Source organism: Phyllostomus discolor, chromosome 5, assembly GCF_004126475.2.
Source record: "Phyllostomus discolor isolate MPI-MPIP mPhyDis1 chromosome 5, mPhyDis1.pri.v3, whole genome shotgun sequence".
In the NCBI taxonomy this organism is placed as follows: domain Eukaryota; kingdom Metazoa; phylum Chordata; class Mammalia; order Chiroptera; family Phyllostomidae; genus Phyllostomus; species Phyllostomus discolor.
Genome location: NC_040907.2, coordinates 15,805,278 through 15,822,369, shown reverse-complemented (window position 1 = coordinate 15,822,369; position 17,092 = coordinate 15,805,278). Strand labels below are relative to the sequence as shown.

The 17,092-nt window shown below is 43.5% G+C and overlaps 1 protein-coding gene across 1 annotated transcript; it reads left to right on the top strand.

The window, feature by feature from the left end:
* The first annotated feature begins 2,124 nt into the window (after window positions 1-2,124).
* SYF2 (SYF2 pre-mRNA splicing factor) lies at window positions 2,125-10,479 on the top strand. The gene is made up of 7 exons (XM_028512241.2): window positions 2,125-2,229; window positions 2,455-2,565; window positions 4,897-5,022; window positions 5,708-5,825; window positions 6,176-6,266; window positions 7,025-7,123; window positions 10,046-10,479. Exons 1-7 carry the CDS (start codon window positions 2,203-2,205, stop codon window positions 10,209-10,211), a joined length of 738 nt encoding a protein of 245 aa, XP_028368042.1. The 5' UTR covers window positions 2,125-2,202; the 3' UTR covers window positions 10,212-10,479.
* Window positions 10,480-17,092: the final 6,613 nt, after the last annotated feature.

The following is a 17,092-nucleotide window of genomic DNA, read 5'->3' as shown; positions in this document are numbered from 1 at the left end:
AACCTGTTTTTGGGTGGGGTTTTTTTTTTTTTTTGAGGTTGCAGTGGCTGTTGGGAGTGCAATTCTCCTCTAGAGAAATCCTATTTTTTTTAAAAAAACCAGGTATGAACTATGAAACCTACCCCTATTTTTTTTAAGATTTATTTTTAGACAGAGGGGAAGAGGGAGAAAGAGGGAGAGAAACTTCAATGTGTGGTTGCCTCTTGTGTGCCCACACTGCTGGCCATCTGGCCGGAAACCCAGGCATGTGCTCTGACTGGGATTCAAACCAGCAACTTTGGGTTCACAGGCCAGTACTCAATCCACGGAGCCACACCAGCCAGGGGACCCTACCCCTATTAATCTTTTCCTCCTTTTCCCTTAGTACAAAGGCTTTTTTTAAAATAAAGGAATGGAGTCTTCAAATGACTATTTTGGAATGACAGCTTTCCACATACTTTAGTCACTAAAGCCTATCAATGAAGGTTAAACTCTTTAACACCTGAGTTCTATCATTCCCCCTGTTAGTTTTCAATTATCTTATTTCTGTAGGGTTTACAAAATGAAATACCTTAAGATACAAAAGCTACACAGTTTTGGAAGCATGGCAGGCTTCTGCCTCAGTACAAAGGTATTAAGGGCATATTGGGTTGTGGGCCTGTTCCCCAGCTGGGGACACTAAGGAGGAAACCTGATGTTTCTCTACCTACCTCTTCCTCCCTCCCTTCCCTGCCTCTAAGAGTAAATAAATAAAACCTTAGAAAAGAAGAAAAAAAGGAAAAATGCTGAAGGACAAAACTAGCAGTTGATTTTTCTTTTGCTAAGACTGGGCAGCATAAATGGGTATATATCAAATTATTTTTTAAAAAAGTCAAAATACCACAGCTATTTCCATTCCTCAGAGGCAATTCTTGTAATTAGTATGTACATTTTGGATTGTTTTCTGTGTCTATACAAACCTTTTTATATGGATATACTATGAACATCTTTTTTAAAAAAGATTTTATCTATTTAATAATAAATAAATAGGGGAAGGGAGAGGAAGAGAGGGAGAGAAACATCAATGTGTGGCTGCCTCTCACACCCCCGCACTGGTGACCTGGCCCACAAGCCAGGCATGTGCCCTGACTGGGAAGCTCATACTCAATCCACTGAGCAACACCAGCCAGGGCTATTAAAAACATCTTTTTCATGTCAGTACAGTGACATGTTACTAAGTCCTCACTTAACATCATTGATAGTTTCTGTAACTGAGCAAAACAACATATAAAGAAAACATTTTACTAGAGGCTAATTGGTATAGTTAAGTTCCTATGGCATCTCATCAATGTTATAAAAAACGGCATTATAAGGTTATCCCCAGCTATATTTCTCATTTTTGAATTCTATGGAAACATGCAGAAATCAAAACTGCTTTCTGTTTTGGTCTTAATAGTAAAGAATGAAAGCAGTATCTTTAGAAAAACACCTACGAAAAAATATGTTCAATGAGCTTTCTTGAATTTAATTTTGTAAGTGCTGTACCTCAAGCTGTTTTTCTTCGTTAGTTTAAATTTTATACCTAAATAGCTTTTTATTTGGGGGCTTTTCCATTTTTACATCTACTTAGTGGTTACTAGTGCAGAAAAAAAATAATTTTCATTTATTCCTTTTGTATCCAGCACCTTCCTCTATTAACTCAAGTACTGTTACTCATTCTGGAACAGTTTCCCTGTTGGACTCAGAAGAGGAAACAAGATGTACGTTTCCGCGCTGCCCCAGTTTACAACGTTGATGCGGAAAATGGAAAATGAACAAAGAAATTATGCTATTGAGGAAATTAAGATGGCGCCATATGATAGTTAAGGGCCTACGTGAGACATGGTAGTCAAGGAAGAACTTCCTCGGAGAAGGTGACACTTAGGATAAGCACTTTGTGCTCACAGGAGCAGCACGTACTTAAAGCAACTTTGTACCAGACTCAGGGTCGGCCATTTCTTCTCCGTTACCCACGTCCCAGCACCTCCCAGCGCTCTCCTCGCCTCACCGCTCTCACCACGGTCTTCTGCGGCTGCGCAAGCTCCTGCCCAATCGAAAGCAGCTCACTGCTAGAAGGAGCAGGGATTGGTCCTAAGCTTCTGATGTTACCAGGAAAGGGCGGGACTTATTGTAGGGTATTAATATCTATCGGAAGGCCAAGGGAAGTGCCGGGTTGTTGCCGGAAGTTGGGAGAGGGAGGCTGTGATGGCGGCTGCGGCTCTTACCGAGAAGGTAAGTTTTGCTGGCTCTATCTAAGAGTTTTTGTGGGGGAAGTTACCAGGGGGCGGCAGGGGAGGAGGAGATCCTGGGTGCCGGACCAGGGAGTAGTAGACACTGTGGGGTCTAGGTCGGCAGTGAGGGCCCAGCGCGGCCTCTCGGGACCGGCGGGGAATTGGTCTGGGCAGCCCCGGGAGAAGCCGTACTGGTCCAGCCAATAGTCTGTCCTCCTTGTCGCAGATGAGGGTGGACAGCGCGGAGGAGGAACAACCCCTCGCGGCGGCGGAGGAGCTGGCCGCCCAGAAGCGCGAGCAGAGACTGCGCAAATTCCGGGAGTTGCATCTGAAGCGGGTGAGTAGCGCCAGCTGAGATCTGTCATTGGTCTGGCCTCTTGCGTGAATGTGGGTGGACGAGGAAGTCGCATCAGCGTGCTTAACAGATCCGCAGAGCTGGGTGAAGGATAACCTCCCCATGTTCACCCTGGCAACACATTGTGATCACTTTTGAAAGTACAGTTGACCCTGGAACAACGCCTGGTTTAGGGGCGCAGACCCCCGCGCAGGCGAAAATCCACATACAACTTGGACTCTGCTGTCGGCCCTTCGACAATATTTAGGTTGAACCAACCACGCAGGATGAAAACACGCGGGTTTTCGACTGTGCTGGGGCAGCACCCATAACCCTTGTGTTGCTCAGGGTCCCCTGTATTTTCGGTCCGCGGTTGGGAATGTGAAAATATACCTGCGGACTGGAAGGGCAGAATGTATTTAGGTACTGAAAAATACCTGGTTTAAGGGGACCCTCGCAGTTTAAACCTGCATTGTCCAAGGGTCAACTGCACACATACTCGCTCCAACCCGTCTCACCTACATCTTATTTAACTAATCCGGGCTAAGTTTGGGAGTCTCTGTTGCTAACAGCCTCCTTGCTGTACTCTAACAAGCTCTTCATTTTACCTAGGGAAATGTGTATAGCTTGAGACTGGAAGAAACTTGCCCAACGTTAAAAAGAGAGCTGGTTGCCTCTTCATTCAGCAAGTCTCTGAAAGTCTATAGTGTCACTGGTTTAACTAGTTAGTGGGGAACCAGCTGAGGAAGACAAGGCCTCTTCTCTTAAGAGGAGAGAATTTTATAGCTAGAAATTATGTCGTAGTAAGTGCCACGCTGGAGTTAGGAACAGGGTGCCCTGGAAGTACAGGTGAGAGGTTAATCCAGTGTGAGGGGTTCCAGGGAGTGCCTTGTATAAGACACCTAAACTACTGTCTAGAAGATGAGGAATGTGTTAATGGACAAAGAAGTTGGAGGAATAAATATCCAAGCAGAGGGAGCTAATGGAAAGGAGGAGAATTCATGGTAGGGAAAAGAGTCCAGTAGAAACCAGCTGCAGCTGGAGCTGAGAAGGGGTGGCGGGGGGGGGGGGGGGGGGGGGGGGGGGAAGCAGCTCTTGATTCTTTCAACTTGAAGTGACCTGACAGACAGCCTGGCTGTGGTTCCACCAAACCCCAGTGTTTGTCTGTTGGAGTCAGACAAAAATGAGAGATTATTCAAACTACAGAAATGACCACACCCTGCTCTTCTACTAACATCATTTCATAGACCATTATTACCAAATAAACCATTAATCCTGCCTTGTCTGTCAAAACTTAAGATACTCCATCATAAAATGCCCTGTTTTCTGACAGTGCCAATGCAGAGCACAGCCTTGCTTCCATGAATTTTCCCCCCAGTCACCCGATACAGACCCAAGCCCTGCAACTAGCCCGTCCTAAAACCCTCTCACTGAAGTGCCTGCAGTTCCCTAGTTCGCTGTCCCCTTCAGTGCAGCAGACTCAGCTTTGACTTCAGGTGCGTTCTTGGGGTTTTCGCCTGGGGGGCATAGCCAGAGGTAAGAGTGACCGAGGGATGCTAGTTGAGAGGAGTATTCTGCTCCCAAACCTTAGTCTCATCCAGAATTAAACGCTTAAATATTCACCTGGATGGTCTGTGAGAAGAACACCTGGTGGGAAATTAGGAGACCTGGCTTCCTGCACTGGCTGCCGCCAGCTGTGACCTAAGAGACACCTAACTGCATTTGTCTTTGAGATGATGTGCTCATTTTGTTCTAAAACAGACTCTTCACGGAGTAATCCAAATGGAAAATTTCATTTGCCATGATATAAACTGTTAAAATATTTTAAAAGGACAGGGGCTTTGGAGATATTAGAGATACTAAGATAGATATTAAAGCCCCAGCTCCAAATTGAAGCTTTTCCTCGAATTAATCAGGATTAAAAGAGAATTGAAAGTAGAACATCTTTCTCACCGTGGGATTTAATATTATTTCATGCCATCCAAAGTGTAGTGCCACTGTAGTACTCCTTCCCCACTTCGTGATACCTTGTCCCATCTAACCCTGAGCAGCCTGCTCAGAGGGGCCGCACAGCTATACGGAGGCAAGGCTGACACTAAACCCCAGGCCCCTGGAGCAGCAAACCAGTGCAGTCCAGCACGTTTCTCTTGACTTGATACAAATGCAGACCTAGTTAGACGGTTCCCTTGCTTGAAACCCTTTGATGGCTCTCTCTTGCTTTTAGGATAAAATGAGGTCCCCTTGTCAGTGTGCCTTACCTGACCCTCAAAGAAGGCAAGATCTGTCTGGATTGACTTTCATGTTTCAGCTACAAACTTTGTGTTGTGGTTTTAGAATGAAGCCCGTAAATTAAATCACCAGGAAGTTGTGGAAGAAGATAAAAGACTTAAGTTACCTGCAAATTGGGAAGCCAGAAAAGCTCGTTTGGAGTGGGAACTACAGGAAGAAGAAAAGAAAAAGGTTAGGAACACCTCTGCTGTCTTCCTTAGTGGGTTACTCAGTTTTCCTGTTGTACTGACCCAGTAGAGCGTGGAGGTTTTGTACACTGGCTCTGGAGCCAGACTGCCAGAGTTCAGATCTTGGCTGTGCCTGTTCTAGCTGCAACACTTTGGGCGTGTTATTTAACCTCCTTGGCCTCTGTTTTTTCATCTGTAAAATTTACACTGTAATAACAATTGAGTCAGTTATGCATTACAATGAGTTAATGCATGTAAAACATTTAAAACAGGTTCTGACACCTGATAAATGTTGAATAAATATTATTTTTAAGATTTTATTTATTTGGAGAGAAGGGAAGGGAAGGAGAAAAAGAGGAAGAGAAACGTCTATGTGTGGTTTTCTCTTGCACACCCATACTGAGGACCTGGCCGGCAACCCAGGTGTGTGCCCTGACTGGGAATTGAACCTGCAGCCCTTTGGTTCGCAGTCTGGTGCTCAGTCCACTGAGCCACACCAGCCAGGGCATGATTTTTCACTTGGTGTGCTTATTTCTTAAATACCATAGCAGATTCTTGAAATTTCTTTGAATATTAATCATTATTTTGCAAGTATTGCTAGATACCTTTATTTAATCGTTCTTGATTTAAAATAGATCAAATAATTGCTTGTATCATAACTGCAAGTTTTAGCTTCTCTTTCTTTTTAGGAATGTGCGGCAAGAGGGGAAGACTACGAGAAAGTAAAGCTACTGGCGATCAGTGCAGAAGATGCAGAACGGTGGGAGAGGAAAAAGAAGAGAAAAAACCCCGACCTGGGATTTTCAGGTAAAATTAGCTTTTACTTTATTGAACAGGTCTGTTAGATAAGCATCGCCTTCCGTGTTTCTGGTTTATGAAAGGATAGGCGCCTTCAGGGATATTCTCTGAGAGACAGAGACCCGAGAAGAACACAAGCCTGTCTCCCAGGGTGGCAGTAAAGGCTGCACTTCATCAGCTGGGTTCTTTTACTCTTCATGGTGGAGTTAAGGTTTGTATTACTGGCATCTTCAGGATGATACTGTGCGCAGATTGGTGCCTTGTACATATATTGCTACTAATAATTTTGATTTTTTTTTCCTGCGTAGTCATGACCAGACAGGGAAGTATATTGTCTCTGATTCTCATGTTATTTTTAGATTACGCTGCTGCCCAGTTACGCCAGTACCATCGGTTGACCAAACAGATCAAACCTGACATGGAAGCATATGAGAGGCAGAGAGAAAAGCAGTAAGTTGATGGGTGGGGTTTTTTTCCATTTGAGGTAATATAGACACATTTGTGTGTGTGTGTATGTGTGTACATATGCATACACACACAAACATAGATACAAATAATGCTTAGGTAGTGCTGAGGTGTAGGCTATCGAATAGCTGTCCAAGAATGGACAACACTGTTGCTCACTCCACAGCAGTTAAGCTTACCACCTGGCTGTGTTTCCACCTGGGCTTTCTAAGACTGGGTATTGAGCGGTTAACACCCAGATTATCATAGTCACTCAGGTATTATTTTAGGAGGCAGAATGCTTTAATACCAGCATGTCTGAACTTTCTTACAAAGGACCAGATGGTAAGCATTTTAGGCTTTGTTGACTATATGACCTCTGTCACAACGACTCAGGTCCACTGTGATGTGACAGCAGCGTGGAGCATATAGAAACAGATGTGTGTGGCTGTGTCCCAGCGAAGCTCTCAAAACAGGTGGTGTAGCCGGCTGACCCTGTTGCAGTGAAAAGAGAAATAACCTGAACTTGGAAGCAAGTCCTTTGACCTCTGGCCCTTGGCTCTTCACCTATAGGATGAAGGTGTCAGAGTCAGTGATTTATTCGGTCTCTTCCAATTCTGTGTTATTTTTTTAAGTTAAGGTAGGATCCCACAGTAAATATGTGTGTATATTTTCTCTCTCATTGTGAATGGCTGTTTAGTTTGAAATTTGGAGCTATGGAGCACTTGGAGTGTTACTATAGGTCCGTTTTACTGTCTTTTCAGTGGAGAAGAGTTTTTCCCAACATCCAACAGTCTTCTTCATGGGACACATGTGCCTTCCTCACAGGAAGTGGACAGGATGGTGACGGATCTGGAAAAACAGTAAGTGCTCACTCAGTACAGCAGTGTGAAACTGTAAATGCTTAATGGCGAAACGGAAAAAATGAGCTTAGAATGAATTAAATAGACAGATATGATACTTGCTAATTTCTGGCTTAACTTCTTTTATTCATTTATTTGAATTTTTATAAGAGTTTATTTGAGCCAAACTGATGGCCTATGCTGGGGAGCCAGGTCTCAAATGCTCTGGGAAAATTCTTCTTCTTTAAGAAATTCTATGTAACAATCACTGCTATTGGATTTGAAGAAGTAAGAATGTTTTAGTAAATGTACCTCCATTACATTTTTTTTCTTTTTAAAAATTTTTATTTATTGACTCTAGAGAGAAGGAAGTGGGGAGAGAGAGAAAGAACATTGATTTGTTGTTCCACTTATTTATGCATCATTGGCTGTTTCTTGTATGTGCCCTGAGCGAGATCGAACCTGCAACCGTGGCGTATCAGGATGATGCTCTAACTCACTGAGCTACCCAGCAGGGCCACACTTGTGTTTCTTAATACTGATAGGGGTGAACATTAGGTAGAGCAGAATGAATTTGTATTTTAGGAGCTAATGCACATGGAGTGTTAAGAATAGTGTTATCACATACTGTGCATTCTAACATAATTATTGTAATCATTTTATTTTAAGTAAAACTTCATGTGTCCAGTTTCTGACAATGCTATCATGCTCTTTTAGAAGCATTCTGAAGATGAGTTAGTACTGGATTTTATGGTACTTAGGGTTGTGCTGTTAATTAGCAGTTTCAACTTGATCTTGATGAAAACTGCTCCCCCTCCTCTAAAATATACTATTCTTTTATTTTTAAATATATTTTATTAATTATGCTCTTAACAGTTGTCCCAGTTTTTCCCCTTTTACCCCCTGCCCAGTACCCCCATTCCCTCTAGCAGTCTTCCCCCCGCTTCCCCTTAGTTCATGTCTGTGGGTTGTGCTTATAAATTCTTTGGCTATTCCATTTCCTGTGTTGTTCTTAATACCCCCTTGCCTGTTTGTACCTACCAATTTGTACTTAATCCCTGCACCTTTTCCCCCCTTCTCCCCTTTCCCTCCCAGCTGATAACCCTCCAGATGATCTCCATATCTGTGATTCTGTTCTTATTCTGCTTGTTTGCTTAGTTTTTTAGATTCAATTCTTGATAGTTGTACATCTGTTGTCATTTTAACGTTCATAGTTTTGATCTTTTTCTTATATAGTTCCCTTTAACATTTCATATAATAAGGGCTTGGTGTTAATGAACTCCTTTAGTTTTACCTTATCTGGGAAGCACTTTATCTACCCTTCCATCCAAAATGATAGTTTTCTGGGTAGAGTAATCTAGGTTGTAGGTCCCGGCTTTTCATCACTTTGAATACTTCTTGCCAGTCCATCCTGGCCTACAAAGTATCTTTTGAGAAATCAGCTGACAGTCTTATGGGAAATCCTTTGTAGGTAACTTCGCTGCTTTTTTCTTTTAAGATTCTATCTTTATCTTTAACCTTTGGCATTTTAATTATGATGTGTTTTGGTATGGTCCTCTTTGGGTCCAAGTTGTTTGGGATTTTCTGTGCTTCCTGGACTTGTATGTCTATTTTCTTCACCAAATTAAGGAAGTTTTCTTTCATTATTTCCTCAAATAAGTTTTCAATTTCTTGCTCTTCCTTTTCTCCCTCTGGCACATCCCTATGATTTGGATGTTGGTGTGTTTGGAGATATCCCAGAGGCTCCTTATTCTGTTCTTGTTGTTTTGAATTTTTGTTTCTTCTTGCTGTTCTGATCGAATGTTTTTTCCTCCTTATGTTCTAAATCGTTGATTTGAATCTCAGCTTCATCCTCTCCACTTGTTGGTTCCCTGTAGATTTTTCTTTATTTCACTTAGTACAACCTTCATTTCTGCCTGGGTCTCTTTTATGGTGCTGAGTACCCAGTGAGTTCCTGGAGCATCCTGATAACCAGTGTTTTGAACTGTGCATCTGATAGGTTGCTTATGCCCATTTCATTTAGTTCTTTCTCTGGAGTTCTGTTCTGTTCTTTATGTCTGTGTCTTCTCAGTTTGGCAGCCTTCCTGTGTTTGTTTCTGTGTATTAGGTGGAGCTGCTTTGAGTCGCTGTCTCAGTAGCATGGTCTGTTGTGGAAAGGCACCTGTGAATGGTGTGGGGTAGATCCTTAGGTTTCCCTGCTGCGGCTCTGTGTGGGGAAGGGCTCACAGAGGGGGCAGTGCCGCTGCCTGGCCTCTGCAGATTGCCCGAGAGGAAGCCGTCTCCCAGGCGCTCGCCCCCTTGCCTGTCACTGCACCTTTTCTCCTTCTCCCTGTGTGCCACTCGGGCCCTTCCAGCTGTTGCCCTGGTGCTGATTCCCAGAGTGGTTGGGTCTGCTTGAGTCCTGAGTTTATTGAGGGCCTTTTAAGAGGAGTCTCTTGAGAATCCCACAGTTTCTTCTGCTGCCCCAACCCCCAGTGGATTTTTGTAGCCAGAAGCTATGGGGATTTCTTTCTGGTGCTGGAACCCTGGGCTGGGTGGTCTGGTTTGGGGCTGGGATTGCTTGTGCCCAAAGGTATCTTCCCTGATTTTTGTCTACCACACGAGAATGTGGGACTGTCTGTTCCCCCACCTCTCCACGCTTCTCTGTGCCTCCACCCCTCCCACCCGTCTGGGTGAATGTGGCTTTAAATGCTCAGTTGTCATATTTCCATGTAGCTCAATTTTCTGACAGATCTGGGTGATATTTGTTTTGTAGTGTAGTTGTGATTTTTTCTGTGGGTGTGTGTGGAGGCGAAGTGTGTTTACCTATGTCTTCATCTTAGCCGGAAGTCTGTTCTACTCTCAAGCGTACTGGTTCTATTCTTAACTATTTGTCCATGTTCTATTAAGACCCTGAAAGAAGGCAAATTCTAGATTTCATAAGTTATTTTCTTTTTCCCTCAGAATTGAAAAACGAGACAAATATAGCCGGAGACGACCTTATAACGACGATGCAGATATCGACTACATTAATGAAAGGAATGCCAAATTCAACAAGAAGGCAGAAAGATTCTATGGGAAATATACAGCTGAGATTAAACAGAATTTGGAAAGAGGAACAGCTGTCTAATATCCTCCAGGAACTGTTTTTAGAAGCTTGAGAATGGAGTGAAAATTTCTGCTAGCAAATTGCAGTTCTCTTCAAAGTTACACCAGTAAACCAGAACTCATTTTATGTCTTCCCACTCAGAATTTTAAATAAATGTTTTTTCTTAAGCGTATATTTCCATGTATATTTCCAAATTTTTGTGCTTGGATATAAGCTGTATTTCTTGTAGTGTGCTTGTTTTGTAATCATCTACTTTGTATAAAATCTAATTATATTATTTTTCTATGTATTTTAAATGTGTGATTATTTAATCTTTGAAACATTTTGGGCTTAAGATTGCTGGTAGGAAACATAAACTCCGTCTTGTTGCTTTGAATAATGTTAGGAATTTGACGATCTCGAGCCCGTCTCAGGAATTGTTTGGGCTGTAGACTCGGAAGCTGAGGACAGTGACGAGGAGGGTGGCAGCGGCTACTGGAGGGCCGGTGCGGGCTGGGCCCGGGCTGCTCGTGACCCGGTTCTGGAAGGAACAGAACTCTCCTGCCATGAACATTGACCATGGACCGTTCCCCTTTTATAGAGCAAATAATCCTGTGGAATAAAATTCCTACTAAGCTTTCTGCTTATTTTTTAAAAGAATTTATATATATATACACAAATATACATGCTTCCATTTCATAAACTTCTACTTTTTTTTTTACTATGGGAAATTCCAAACATACTCAAAAGAAAACAGGATGATACAATGAACCCCATATACCCAATACCCAGTTTCAATAATCATCTCATGGCCAATATTGTTTCATCTTTATCTACTTTCCCCTCCACATCGCCCATGTTATTTTGAAGCAATTACTAGATGTGTAATTGTATCTATAAATTCCAGTATTTATCTAAAATATACATGCTTTAAAAAAAACCCCACAATACTATTGTCACATCAAGAAGGTCCAGAGAGATTGGCATAATTTATCCTACTTGACTAAAATGCCAAATATAAGGATATGCCAAATTAAGAGATATCTGAAACTCAGAAAATTTCACATATTTTTCAGCTTTAGTGTTTAAGGGCAATTTAACAACAGTATTGGTGACTGTTTCCTTTTTAGGTCTACAGAATCTATTCTCAGTTGTTACCTGGCATTCTGTGTACATGTAATCAGGTCTGGACATAGAGCCCTGCTACTGCCTCTGAAAATACATTGGATATGTTTCCATTTCCAACACCTTAAAGTCTTTGATCCTGAATACTGCTGTAGCCCTAAAAAATTAACTTCAAAAGATTATCAAGTAGAATCTGGCAGTGCATATAAAAGAATAATTTACAACGAGCAAGCAGAATTTTTTTAATGGGTTTTTGAGAGAGAAAGAGAGAACATCTGTTGTTCTACTTATGCATTCATTGGTTGATTCTTGTGTGTGCCCTGACTGGGGATCAAACCCACAAACTTGGTGTATCAGGATGATGCTCTTACCAACTGAGCTACCTGGCCAGGGCTCAGCAGGGTTTATTCTAAAAATGCAAGAGCAGCTACCTGCAGACCTGCTACTTCCCTGTCCAATGTCAGTTCTTTCTTCACTACCAATCAGACCCTGAGTTTTTCTGTTAACTTGTAAAATTTCTGGCTAAAGACTTGCTTCCCAAAACCTTCGTGCTATTACAGGTGGTCAGATGTGATAGTTCTGGCTAATAAGACACCATCTAATTATTCTGAGAAATCTTTCGCTTTCCTGATAGGCTAGTTGCCAGTCCCTGCTTCTACCTTCCTTCTTTCTGTTTAGATCACACATGAGAAGCCTGGAGCTGTAGCAGCTGTTTTGTGCCATCTAGTAACAAGCTCATGAGGCAGAAAGTCACTGCTGAGAGTGGTGCTGACAGGGACCCTGTTGGCTTTGCTGAGCAGCTGCGCCAGTCGGAGATGCCAGCCTCTCATCTTCCTGTGTTAGAACACCGAATAAATTTATGACCAATGCATGATTCAATTTCAGGACATCTGTTAGCAAATTAAATGTTACATATACAAAAATCAATAGCTTTTCTCCACTCTAAATATAAACTCCTAGAAATACAGGAAATAGTCCAGTTACAATAGTAAAAATTATGACATTTAGACACTAATTTAATGAAAAGTCACCAGACCTACGTGAAAAACAATTATAAGATCTATATTGAGCCCTGACTGGTGCAGCTCAGTTGGTTGGGCATCGTCCTGCAAACCAAAAGGTCCCCTGTTTGATTTCTGGCCAGGACACATGCCTGGGTTGTGAGCCAGGTCCCTGGTTGGGAGCGTGCAAGAGGCAGCTGATCAATGTTTCTTTCTCATGTCGATGTTTCTCTTCCTCCCTCTCTCTCAAAAAAAAATTAAATCTTTAAAAAACGAATCAAAAGAGTCAACAGCATCTTCCACTTCTAACTAAGATGGAGTGCCAAGGAATGGACTTACCTTGCCGACTGAAACCCGTAACAAAGGACGGCGTATATGAAATGAGTTTTCAAGGTGCCGGAAGTCAGGCGAGGGAGGCCAGTGATCCGGAAGACGAAACAGACAAGCCGAGCCCCCATCGCCCCAGCTGACCGCCTTCGGACAGCTCCCAGGCCGCGCGCGGAGGGAGGACCCAGGTGGTTCCCTTGGTTGAGCAGATGGAACTGCAAGTCTGGGGGGACCACAGTGGCAAGAGCTCGGGGTGCAGAGTGCTGGAGAGGAGAGAGCTGCACACGGAACTGCAGCTGTCAGCAGAGGGTCTCTTCAAGTATCAGGCAGAGTCCTGACGAGCGCATGTGTGAGGGGACGACCTGAGGTCAAGGGCAGAACCACCTGAAAGGATTAGGGGGATGGTACTTGGCCAGGACTAGTGTTTTTCCACCAACCTCAGTATTAGAGAACAACTATCTTTAGAGTAAACACTTTGGGTCTTGCTTAAAAATCTCAGAAGACTTGAAAGAATCAAACTGTTTCTAAGTAATTTAACTACATCCTAGAACAAAGATCAAGAATCGTTACTTAAAAACCCTATAACTATGCAGTACCCAGCAACATTAAATTCACAATGTCAGTGTCTAATTAGAGAGAAATACGCGCCCTGGCTTGTGTGCCTCGTACATCAAGTGGCAGCCTGTGAACCCAAAGGTTACGGTTCGATCCCCAGGCACACGGCATGTGCCTGGGCTGCCAGCCAGGTCCCCAGTTGCGGGTGTACGAGAGGCAACTGATCCATGTATCTCTCGCACATTGGTGTTCCTCTTCCTCTCTTTCTCCCTCCCCCTCTCTCTCAAAATAAATAAAATCTTTAAAAAAAATAGGGCTCAGAATGAGAAGAAAAATTAATAACTTACCAAGAACTGACATGATTGTTCAAAATAAGAGACAAAGAAATCAAAACAGTGTAACTGTACTCCACGTGATCAAGAAGTTAAGAGGTGACATGAAGATGTAAGAAAGACCCACATTGAACTGGTGGACGTGAAAACACCCCGGTGGGCTAACCCTGGCGGGGCGGCGGCTCTGCTCGCCCGCCTACGCGGCAGTCCTGGCTGGGTTAAGCTCCGGCCCCTGCCCATCAGGGCAGGGCTGCCTCTCCGTGGGCCTTTTTCTCCAAAGCTGTGACATCTTAGTGGGGACAGCCACCTCGTTGGCTTATTTATTGCAAAGGCCATCGCAGAGAAGTGGGGCTTAATTGTTATCTGACTCAACTGTGTTCTCTCACTTGGGAGGCCCAGCTGAATGGTTTTTGGCCAGGTGGAGGAACTGACTGTAGCAAAATGATCTCTAATAGTTGTAATTGATTGCAGTGTGGCAGTGTTCCAAGCTGGCTCTGGAGTGAGCTTGTCCCCACTGGAGTCCTCTTAAGGCCCTAGTAAAGTGGGGGCAGTAACAGCACTAACCTCACAGGATTGTTGTCTGTGTTAAATGGATCGTCTGTGTGAAGCACCTAGCGAGGTGGGCTGTGCCGAGTAAATGCCCGTGTGTGCTGGCAGTTCCTGTATCATTATCACATTTCCCGATAAGACTCTTGTTCTCTCCTTTCTCGGGGCACCAAGCACTGTGCAGAAGCCAGTGAAAGCATGGGCTAAGGTGCCAAACAGCCTGGATTCGAATGTCAGTTCTTCTGTTTGCCCTGCAAAAGATCTGGGGCAGGTCAGCTGTATTAGTCTGCCGGGGCTGCCATAACAAAATACCACAGATGGGGTGGCTTAAAGGACAGAAATTTATTCTTTCACAGCCCTGAAGGCTGGAAGTCCAAGGTCAAGGGCCCAGCAGGGCTGTTTATGGTGAGAGCTCTCTCCTTGGCTTGCAGATGGCCACTGTGTCCTCTCACTGTGTCCTTCTTATTGTGTTTTCAAAGGCCTTTTCTCCCTGTTCACCCAATCGTGGGGTTGCCTCCTTTTTTTTTTTTAAATAAGGACATCAGTCCTATTGAATCAGGGCCTACCCTTATGATCTCACCTAACCTCAATGACTTCTTTAAAGGCCCTGTCTCCAAAATGCAGTCACTTGGGGGTTAGGGACTCCACGTACGAATTTGGGGACGACCCCATCTGGCCCAGAGCATCACCTGCCCACTTCGTGTTTCCGTCTGACCAGTTCTAGAGTGTGAATAGTACCTACCTCGCAGGGTCGTTGGGAGGGTTAGTGGGTGATGTGCTTAGACCAGTGCGTGGTTCGTAGTGGGTCTGTGAGTTAGAGCAGCAATAGGAACACAAATGTTATCCTCACGGGCGTTTCTGCTACTCAACCTGCTCTCCTTCCTCACCTGCAAAGCAAGATAATGCCACATTGTTGAACATTCAGAAAGCTCCAAAGTCTCCGAGGGAGGTAGGATTTTCACATGATTTACTCCCTGCCCACCCCCTCCATCTTGGCTTTTTTATTTTATTATTTTTTTAGAGAGTAAAGTTCTTATTTACTTACTTTCCAAGAAAGGAGAGAGGCATGGTGTGGAGAGATACACCAGCTGGCTATTTTTTTTTTAAATAAGACCAGCAAAGACTCCTTTTTCTGCCAGTCTGGAGCTTGGGAGAGGTAGGAAACCAGGAGCTTTGAAGCAACCCCGCCCCCCCCCCCCCCCCCCCCCCCCCCCCCCCCCGTCCCTTCCCCAGACCCCTGGCCACCTCCAGCACGTGGTGCAGGGCATGGCCAGTAGCAACGGCTGATCGCTGTTCTGAGTGCTGGCCTTGCTCCGGGCTCCCTTCAGAAATGTTTACAGGATTCAGTTCATGCTCTGCAGAGGCCACTTCTCCAGTTAGAGTCAAAATCCAGTTTCTGACAAACAGCAACTACTTGCAGAACCCAGGGGTCTGAGACCAGAGGGACCAGAGTCACCAGAGGTTGCACCTGGCTTTTTGCTGTAATAGAACCAGCACTTGCAGTCAAATAATAAATAAATAAATACATAAATAAATGAAAAGAAAAAAAGAAGAAAGAAACCCTCTTATCTATAAAAAGGTTCACATTTTGGGTAAATAGTTTAGCTTTGGATTCATTCTGGTCCCTGTGGATGGAGCTGTCATGTTTTTGTCTGGAAGCTTGCAGGGGGTTGGGGCTCTGCAGGCTTTGGGACCACGAGAAACTGGGAGATGTTGGCAGCCTCTCACCTGTCTAAAACGTGTGTGTGTGTGTGTGTGTGTGTGTGTGTGTCTGTACTGGAGACAGATGTGTGTTTCTTTGGCTAGAAATGGTCCTTTGGGGAGAGATGCAAAAAAATACCCAACAATCTCAGAAACATACCCTAGAGTGTATGGAAGATATTTATCACATATTTGTAAAATAAATGTAAACTATTTAAAATATACTATCGCTTTTTTTTTACAAAGTCCTGTATTAACACTTCTCATTTTTATTAATAAAACAGAAGGTCTCAAATAAGAACCTGTCTAATCTTCTTTCTATTGCTTAGAGGCCGGTGTGCTAGGGACCGCGCCTGAAAGCAAAAAGGATGGTGGAGGAAAAAGTGATCACGATAACTGTTTAGCGCCCCCTTGTGGCAATCCAGGAGCATAGCTCCAAAGCCGGTTTTGTTTTTAAAAACCATTTAAAAAGCCATTTAGAATTTTAAAAACTCTTCACTAATTTAAAAAAAACTTTTGCCTAACTATACTGAATTTTTTCACCAGACATACTAAATGATAGAACTTTAGTAGCCTGGAAGACAGAATCATCTTTTCCTTTGTTGCTGCTACAAGCATTCTAAATCAGTTGCCTGTGAATCAATCAGGTTTTAATAACATTTTGTTCATTACTAGGGAGAAATAATTTTGGTTTCATAATGCAGCCTCACAAAAGTTTTCAGCAAAATTAGCCTATAAATATGATTGAATTTATGTGTGCACATTTTATTTTACTTTTTAAAAGATTTTATTTATTTTTTAGAGAGAAGGGAGGGGAGGGAGAATGAGAGGGAGAGAATCATCGATTGGTTGCTTCTCCAACTGGGGACCTGGCCTGCAACCCAGGCATGTGCCCTGACTGGGAATCAAACTAGTGACATTTTGGTTCACAGGCTAGTGCTCAACCCACTGAGCCACATCAGCCAGGCCTGCACATTTTTTAAAAGAAAAGACACAAATGGCCAATAAATACACAAAAAGTGCTTAATACCATTCGCCCTCAGGGAACTACAAAGTACAATGAGGTATCACTTCATACCCACCAGAATAGCTATAATCAAAGAGACAGATAATCACAAGTGTTGACGAGGGCGTGCAGAAGCTGGAGCCTCCCACACGCGGCTGGCGGGCTTGTGAAAGTGCGCAGCTGCCTTGGGAGACAGCTGCCGCGACGGGCCCTGCAAAGGAAAGACACAGTTCACCGCCTGACGCAACAATTCCACTCCTACATCTGCACCCAAGAGAATTAAAGACATATTGCCAAAAAAAAGCAAAACTTGTAAGCAAAAGTTCACAG

What these genes read in the sequence shown, in the direction of transcription:
- SYF2 (XM_028512241.2), top strand. Translation starts at nt 2,203, where the DNA reads ATGGCGGCTGCGGCTCTTACCGAGAAG. An exon ending in GGGAGTTGCATCTGAAGCGG is followed by an intron (nt 2,566 to 4,896) that starts GTGAGTAGCGCC and finishes TTGTGGTTTTAG; the next exon opens with AATGAAGCCCGTAAATTAAA. An exon ending in GAGAGGCAGAGAGAAAAGCA is followed by an intron (nt 6,267 to 7,024) that starts GTAAGTTGATGG and finishes CTGTCTTTTCAG; the next exon opens with TGGAGAAGAGTTTTTCCCAA.